This window comes from Centrocercus urophasianus, unplaced genomic scaffold, assembly GCF_019232065.1.
Source record: "Centrocercus urophasianus isolate 14NV4802_14NV808 unplaced genomic scaffold, USGS_Curo_1.0 seq_10, whole genome shotgun sequence".
NCBI classification, from domain to species: Eukaryota; Metazoa; Chordata; class Aves; order Galliformes; family Phasianidae; genus Centrocercus; species Centrocercus urophasianus.
Genome location: NW_024884142.1, coordinates 92,487,580 through 92,496,931, shown reverse-complemented (window position 1 = coordinate 92,496,931; position 9,352 = coordinate 92,487,580). Strand labels below are relative to the sequence as shown.

The window sequence follows — 9,352 nt, the reverse complement described above, 5'->3', positions numbered from 1 at the left end:
TGCAATCATTCCCTTAATTATAAAAAAAACATTGCTGTGGCAAGAATCAGTTCAGTTTCTCTCCCTTGGAGCAATATAAGGCCCTTCCTCTACACACAACCATCACAAAGTCAGATTTTTTCATTTGAAGGCCTTGTATACCACGCTACATTCTAAATGCAATCTGAAACTCACACATCTACATAGCACTGTTGGTACTTAACACTTACGTAGGCAGAATACACTTGCTTCACTGTTTGCAGTGGCAGCAACTGCAAAAGTGATTCTGGTGAATACTCTTCACACTTTTTTTTTTTTGGTAAGACAGGTTTTGCCACAAATTACATAGTCCCTTAAATATAGAATGAAATCAGACACGTAACCTTTATAGCACTGTTCATAGTCACACGTGAAATTTATAAATGATAGCAGTGATGACAATGACAATGATGATAGAGAAAAATATCCAAATTTATGAAGTCTTTTCTCTATCTTCTCAAATTAATACTACAGTTGGAATCTGCATGTTATTTAATTTGCCCTCGATCTTCTGTATTATCATATTCCCCCTTGAATAATGAGTTCATAATCAGCAGGTTATCACATTTGTTCTAATTCAAAGCTTATTTCAATGGGGCTTCAAATTGGTTCCAATGGAAAATGAAAACAGAAACCATTTTTTTCAGCTATCTATAAGGCACAAAATCTGCTGCTTACTAGGACCCAGAGAAATCATTCCAAATTCATAAACAATTACTTAAAATTACAGAAATCTAAAATACAGTCCTTCTCACAAAGAAAGCTTCCATCAGTCTCCTCTGTCTCTTAATTCTCAAAGAGTTCAAACAAAGCATGAGAGGGGTCACCTTGTGCCTACATCCCCAGATTTCTCATTGGAAAAAAAAGAGAATGAAATGTTGAAAATGATATAATCACTGTCTGAGAGCCACAATTTCCCACTATCCCCAGCCTATTGAATCTTGGATTCATTTACTGTAATAAGGATAATTTCTCTACAGATGTCATAATATTGTAAAGGATAAGAACTGCTACAACCATGAGAAGAGCTGCGTTGTCAAGGGAAAAGTAGTCATCAATTGACAAGCTGCCTCGTTTCAACATCTAGACAGACAAATGGAAAGCACCTCACTTCACATCAGTTGTGAACAAGGGAAAAAAATGCTATTCTGAATACTCAGCTGTGGATAGACAGATATACAGTAACAACAGTGGCAACTTCAAAGACAGATGATTAGTATTGTTTCTGTAGTCTACAAAGGTTGCACATTGGTAGATGGAGCTTCAAGCCTTGACTTCCCTTCATAAATCCCAAATCGAAATTCTGATTTTTTTTTTAACATCCCAACTTCCAGGAAGAAAATCCTAACCTAAATAAATAAATAAATAAAAGCTGAAAATTAAAAAAAAAATCCTACACAGGGCATCAGTAACTTTACCTGACAGACAAAAAAAAAAAAAAACAAAAAAAAACCCCAGAGCTGGAGAAGTGATGCAAACTGGCAAACTGGAATCAAAGTCATGTGCTTTTTCATGAGCTGATGTGAGTATTTTATGCATTGAAGTGCTCACTGATTCTACTAAGTACACCAAAATCCAGGAGAATGGTCACAGTGATTCATTACATGAAGCCACCACACACATCTACCTTTTATTTTGGCAGATGAGAATCTGAGCTTTTGACAGACTGACTGCATATATGATAATATAATCCAGGTTCATAAAGAGCCTGTGATACTCCTAGATCACCTCAGCACAAAGCAGTCAGCACTGAAAGTTATCAACTTTGCAGGAAAAAACTGAATTATTTTGTAAATATTCTACTCCAGTCAGGGTAGAATAATATAAAGGTATCAGAGATACAATGTACTTTGCTAGTCAGTTCTATGTATCACAACATAAACCCAACAGCTAAATGCATGTCTGTTACAAATCACTGCCTGAAAGAAGTTAACTGTGGTCTTTTCAATGTACTCCCCATGTAAAACAAGGTACACAACGCCTCAGAATGTCCTTCACTATTCTGTAAAATCACATGTTCATGAAGGTATACAATTTCAACATCAGTACAATAAACTAGACAAAGCATTTTTGCAGAAGCTGCTGTGGTTTCATGCTTTCTGAAGTAACACCAAGGAAAATGCACTGTACTAATTCCATCAAGAGATGGATTAACAGTTTTATTTTAAATTACCAGCCAACTTCGATATATATATTAAAAGAAACATAAAACACCAAAGCTGTATGTATTGAAGTTAGTCTCTACATCAAGCTGTTTCTACCAGGAACTGGTTTTTACTTGCCAGTCTGCCTCCTCATTCCCATCTATCAGCTCTATAATGATGAGGAGATAAAATTTTATGTTCTGTAATCCAAGCGTTTTCCCGCAACTCCTTGGCTGGCATCTATGGCTAAAAGACTCTAGGGCATCAATGCACAGCTAAGAAAAGATCAAATGCATTTGGTCTAAAATGCTCACAAGCCTTGAAATGTCATTACATTAGAGTGTGGATAATTTTGTTAAATATTTTCTAAAATTCAGAATGAATACAACCAATCTGACACAATGTCCTATGTTTCTAAACGTAAATTATTCACGTATATTAGCATTCTACAATTTGCAGTATAAACTCAAAATTTACATGAGCCCTGCTCATGGCACAAAGGGAAACAACATCCTCACTGTCTAAAATACTATTGATTTGGGGTACTAAGATGTACGCTATATAAAATAAGTGGTCTTTTGGAAACATTTCAATATCACCATTTTGAAAGGATTAGCCATATTCAACAAGTCACCTTCTTAGAATATAAAACAGACTGCCAACTCCTAATTAGCAGTGACACAGGATTTAAATTGCTGTGATTTTACATGAGGCAGACATTGAAATCAATATCACATAATGCCAAATTCTGGTAAACAAAATAATATATCAAACTGCGTTTTAAAAAATGATGCAGAATTCTCCATTAAGCAGACATAAGCATGATGCAGACAACTGAATTCAAAAGGTGCAGATTTAATACAGTTTTGAACTGTGGAATTATTTGACTCTCTGCCTTCAGGATTCAAGATGGACAAAAAAAAAAAAAAAAAAGAAAATTTAAACACATTAGCTAAATTAATCTAATCATCAGAATTTTAGTGTAATCTCTATTGGATTTCTATTTTCCCTCCTAAATCAGTATTGCCATCCTAGCTATTGGCACTGACAAGAAATTTAGGATACAGATCATTTAAAAAGATGTGAGCTGTAGATAAAGATTCTGAAGTAAAAACAAAAAGTTTTGCTTGCAATATTTACTATTCCATAATATATTTAGCTAACTATTCAAGAAGGATAAAAACCATGATGACTACTCTTGTATGACTATGTATGATGAGTTCAAAAGTATCACTTTGAGCTCAAACATCTATCTCAAAAAATATAATTCACGCCCAAAGATGTTTATATATTTTATTCAATACGTAAGGGAATTGAAGGAATTATAATATGGAAATTTTCAGAAAGATATGAATATTGGATGACTTTTTTTAAAAGTTAACATGAAGAAGCAAATATGCACAACAAAGATTGATGTAATATATTCAGAACCCATACAAACAAATCTAAATGCTGGCTAGCCTGAGACATCTGAAATTTACTTCCAAAAAAAACAAAAGAAAACAAAACAAAAAAACTTTTCACAGTTCAAACCATAGCTGGCATCAAGTTCTAAATATCTGACAAGGAAGAGTATCTCTTACAGTGAACAGCTGCATGAACAGTCCTCATTTTTTCCACAAAACAGAAACTCAGTAGGACAGTTAAAATAAACCATGCTCTAAACAAGAACACTTTGGATCCACAGAGTAATTGTTTCTATAACAACCAAATATTGAGGCAAGTAGCCCAGCTACATTTTAGAAAGATAAATCACCCCACATGTAATTTCCTTGAAACAGTCACAGATACAGAACCACAGAAGGTCTGAATTGACAAGAATCTGGGTTCAGTGAGAAACATTTCCCAGAGCAAAGCGTGTAACATGGTTTTCATTGCCTTCTCCAGAGGCATCTGTCTATTTTCTCAGACAGAATACTGGACTATATCATTTTAATACAAATGAAAATAAAAAGAAAAATTATAAATAAATAAAAAAATAAAAATATAAATAAATTATAAAATATAAATTACAAATGTTAATGTAATACTTGTTTTTGTTCTGAAATTTAAACATAAACAAAATGGAATAAAAAATACTGGTAGGAGACGCATTCTTATCTTCTAGGACTCTGACTTAATTCACTAATTTAATTCTTAAGAACAGTCTTCTTAACAAACAGTTATTTTAGCAAAATCACACCATATCCATTTGATTTTTCTCATGGAATAATATAATTTTCACTGAGAAGATTGTGGTGTATGTCAAAGAATTTATCAGAAAATTTGTATGGCAATTGGGGTTTATTTTAACGCTAGTCTTATTTCTAGCAAAATTTATCATAATTTTATGTATTTTTCCTTCTGCTGAGTTATTGCGAGAAATAATATTCCCTGGTGTGTTTCAGTACTAGAGATATTCTTTTTTAGAAGGCCTCTCGTGCTGTCTTTATCTATAAGCACTCAGCCCAGCCAACAACAGTACTGCTACATGTCGTATTTTTCTCTGCTGTAGACAGCATGCCCTTAATATTCGAGTAGAACTCCAGTCCTTATTCTGTGATTCATATGAAATCTCCCACTGAAGAGAGTTTAGATACTATTGGAACTAAGAACATGACTGAATGCAATATATCCAATACTTTCCTAAATTCACTCCCATATAGTTTGGATAACATAAATGAAGCTACTCTCAATTAGAGAGGCAAAAGGACAGTCAAGCCTACTGGGAGTAAGTTATCACAGAATCATAGAATGGCCTGCGTTGAAAAGGACCATAATGATCACACAGCTTCAACCCCCCTGCTATGTGCAGGGTCATCAACCACCAGACCAGGCTTCCCAGAGCCACATCCAGCCTGGCCTTGAATGCCTCCAGGGATGGGGCATCCACAACCTCCTTGGGCAACCTGTTCCAGTGCATCACCACCCTCTGAGTGAATAACTTCATCCTAACATCCCTAAATCCATGACTAAACCTCCCCTGTCTCAGTTTAAAACCATTCCCCCTTGTCCTATCACTATTCGCCCTCGTAAACAGCCATTCCCCTTCCTGTTTATATGCTCCCTCCAAATATTGGAAGACCACAATGAGGTCACATCAGAGCCTTCTCTTCTCTATGCTAAGCAAGCCCAGTTCCATCCACCTTTCTTTATAGGAGAGGTGCTCCAGCCCTCTAGTCATCTCAGTGGTCTTCTGGATCTGCTCCAAGAGCTCTGCATCCTTCTTGTGCTGGGAGCCCCAGGCCTGGACTCAGCAATCCAGATATATAATACTTTATATACTAGTTATAATAATATGGGATTTTCAAAGCAAATATACTTGGTGAAACTTTATTCTTCTGAGGAAATTTTACTTCAAGAAAACTTAATGAGATTTTCAAAGGTGAAAAAGAAGGGCAGGGAGACTTAGATGCTATTAAAAATGCTTCCTAAGGCCTGAAAGGCTCGAGGCCATTGACTCTTCAAACCTATTTAAGTCTATACATTTATTTTCTAATCTCTTAAATGTGCAAGTCAGGATTAAAATTTTTTGAAAAAGTTGTATTTCTTTTGTTTGTTTTTAATATTATTGATTCCTGAAGTGCTCATTACACCACTTAAAACTGAACCCTGTGCCCAGCCAGAAATACAAAAGCACACAAAATCTAAGCTTATACATAATGTAGATAGAAAGGTCTTGACAGAGAATGAATTTTAATCTTTCACCTTGAAGGAAAAAGGTAGTAACTAGGACATATGGTCAAGATTTCAGATAAAAATGGACACTTTGGTATTTTTTCCACATACAAAAGGTTTCTAATTAAAACAAGACAAAGAGCAAAATCTCAAAAGTCTCACTTCACATCACCACAGTTTGAGATGATCCTCCATCCTTCAACAACGGCAACCTCTTACTAAGGGCTGGGGAAAATTTACGCATTCCAGGAACAAAAGGCCATAACTCAACAACATAATTTCTGCGTTGGCTATAAAGAAATAAGTAACAATAGCCAGGATTTCCTACTTGACAAATGTGGTCATTTCACTTGTACTTCCACTTTTTTATTTCTGAAAAGATTAAATTATTAATTACAAATCAGTTCAATATCTTTGGTAGCACATAAGTAGTTACTAATCCCTTCATCAAACCTCACTGATCTGAATTTAACTTATCTTTTTTTTTTGATCAACAGAAACAAATTCGATTTATACTGATATCAGTGAAAACACTGTCTTCTATTTCAAATGAAATTAGAAGCTGAATACTTCAGGATGAGTCTAAGCAAAAAGTATGTCTTGTTACTATTTTATAAGGCTTCTTGGTGGCCAAGGAACGTGTGAGGGGTATCCCACTGATGTCAATTCTAAAAACATTGTAATTGATTGAAGCCAGTATTTCACTCTAATTTGGTGGATTCTAAAATTATTTCCAGTATCATCATCTTACAACCACTGCACAATACATGCTTACATATAAAAAACTATTTCATGAAGATTCAATCTAAATACAAAAATGTTATTTAAAAATAGCTCATTATCTCATTAATTCTGTTATTTAAAGATTTTTTTCTGCCTCATTTTACATGCAATTATACAAACTTTTCACATAAATATATGTTCAAAATCACTTTAAATAGACACTTTTAATGTATATAGGTTTATAATTATATATAAATGATTATTGTTGCTTTAATCAAACTGCTACAGCTCACAATTTGCTTTTAGTTTATGAGACCTAACTCAAAGGTGCAAAGACAACTCAATATTTTATGTACACCTATATATTAAGTAGTACTATGCATTAAAAATTCCCCCTCAAATACTAAATTTACTGACATGATTTAGAATAAAATAGAAGATACCTCATTTTACTGTTTCTGGGACTGTGTGTTATTGAAAAAACAGACTTCTTATTCTGTTAAATTATCATTTGGCCTTTACTTACTAAAACTTATTTTAAGATGTTTATAAGGTTTGGTTTTATTAACAAATGGCAGATGAGAGATAAACAACTGATAAAGCAAACAAGATGCAGAATGACTGTGGTGTTTTGGGTACTGACACTAAGGACAGAAGGTATTACATAATAAAGCACAGTCACAAATGAAGTTTTCTTTTTTAAAATGGGTGAAATCTGATAGAAATGACAAAATTATTCAGCTATTAATGTCATGCAGCTACTCAGGGAAGACCTTCATTTAGCCTACATAGTATCTTATTGATATTTACTTTTTACATTTTACACACAGGTCTTTGCTCTCAAATTCTGACACGAACATTACATTCTCACTTGATACATTTGGTCTCATTTCATATGTATACCTGCAAGTTACATTGTAGGTACATAACACAGGTAATCTCTATGCTTACATAGCTTCAAGCAGTGGTACACTTACTAGCAAAATAATATGAATCCTGCATGTATCTGCATTAAATGTTCACAATCCTTCCAACCACAAATAACAATAGGCACTGAATACAAACCATATTTTACTCAGTGCTTTATTTGCAGACGGGACTCAGGAAACTGCTGTTTTTCAAAGCTCTATCTTCCTCGGGAATTTTGCAGTCATGGAGTGTATGCTTCCCCCTTTTGTATTCTCTCTTTAAGACTAGCATTGTAAATGGCTAATACATCACAAAGCAATACCGTTCACATATGTGTAAAATCATAATCCTCTATCTAATCTTCCTCCTCAGCAACAATTTAAGGAATTCCCAAATAAATCACTGATTTTATTCAAATAACAGACCAGAAGTAGGTATCAAAACAAAACAAACTCTGGATCTCCGCTACCTTACAAAAATAAACCCAGGTCATCTTTGCACTTCATCCGGCAAAATTTCTCCTTGTTGTTTTCCCTTTTCCCAAAATTAATTGCCAGCAGCTGCTCATTGCAAGCTTGCCCACCCTCACCCTCAAGTAAAATGCTGGCCACCCCCTCCCAGCTGGGAAGCACCTGGCACCGAGGCCCTGTCCTTTCTCCATCCCAGGACATCCCCACATCTCACCCTGCCATCAGAAGATACCCAGATGATGTCTTCCTCCCCCTGCTCGCCCCTGAAGAGAACAGAGGAGTGATGGCACCATGGTCTGCCACAGAGACACGTGGGGAAAGGAAGGCAGGAAGAGAGGAGGCAGCAGGGAGGCAGCGGGGAGGGGAGCGAGACCCACTCATACAGATGAAACTCCATGCAGGCCTGACCTCCTACCCATCCCCTCCACTACACAAAGGGGGTGGTGGGGCAAGCTAAGATGGTGCCTTACCTTCACTGCAGTCCTTCCCCCGAAAGCCCGTTTGGGAGCAGTCGCAGACAGCCTGGTCGTTGAGCACCGAGCAGACACCTCCGTTGAGGCAAACATCCTCCCGAGCACACAGGCGGCTCTGCTCATCATCCAGCCGCACCTCCTGGCTCTCCACCGGCGACGTCTGTGTGTAGTTGACCCGAACATCTGTTATCCAGCCCTTGAAGGGCTCCCGGTCCTTGACAGAGGAGAGTGTCAGCTTTAGAGTTGCCGACCGCAGCTCCGGCGGGAGTCCCCCCAAGAAGAGGCCACTGAACACAGTCATGTCCCGCCGCTTGGACTTCACCTCCACCCACTTCGCCTCAGCCCGGTCAATGATCAGAGTGGTGTTCTTGAAGTGGCGGCGGATGACCACGGCATGCCAAAGGTTGTCGTTGACTGCCATATCAGAGAGCAAGGTGGCAGGCTCAGCACAGAAGATGGAGAAACTGAGCTGTAGCCGCCCACCTTGGGTGAGGATGAGCTCCAGGAAGTCACAGAAGCCCTCATCGTCAAAGTAGAGCACCAGCCCACTGGAGCTGCGCGTCTTCATGTTGAAGCTCATCTCGCTCTCGCAGCAGGCATTCCACTTGGGGAACCTGGTCCACTGCCCCTCGGCCCCTGGAAACTCCAGCCCGCTGCCCAGCTCAGCCCAGCAGCCCAGCAGTAGGGCCAGCCAGAGCAGCAGGCAGCCCCCGCGCCGCACCAGCGCCGCCCCCATCCTGCGCGGCCTGGGGCGAGCGAGTGGGGCGGCAGTGCCGGCGGGGGGCGGCGCTGGGGCCCCAGGGGCAGACAGGGTAAAATCTTGCTGGACACCGGCCACGCTCGGAGCTTCAGGCGTGCTCACCCCCGCCACGGGACGGGGGGGGCTGCGGGGGCCCCGTGGGATGGAGGGGAACACTGAGGGGGCCAGAGGGGAGAAGGTGTTGGTGGTGTTCTTCAC

General features: G+C 38.3%; 1 protein-coding gene across 1 annotated transcript in view; it reads right to left on the bottom strand.

Moving 5' to 3' along the window:
- LOC122160893 (neurexin-1-like) overlaps nt 1-9,130 on the bottom strand; it is a 69,487-nt gene extending 60,357 nt beyond the window's left edge. Inside the window, exon 1 of the mRNA XM_042819894.1 lies at nt 8,392-9,130. Within this exon, the coding sequence (XP_042675828.1) occupies nt 8,392-9,130 (739 nt within the window). The remainder of the gene's footprint in view (nt 1-8,391) is intronic.
- Between the last annotated feature and the right edge of the window lie 222 nt (nt 9,131-9,352).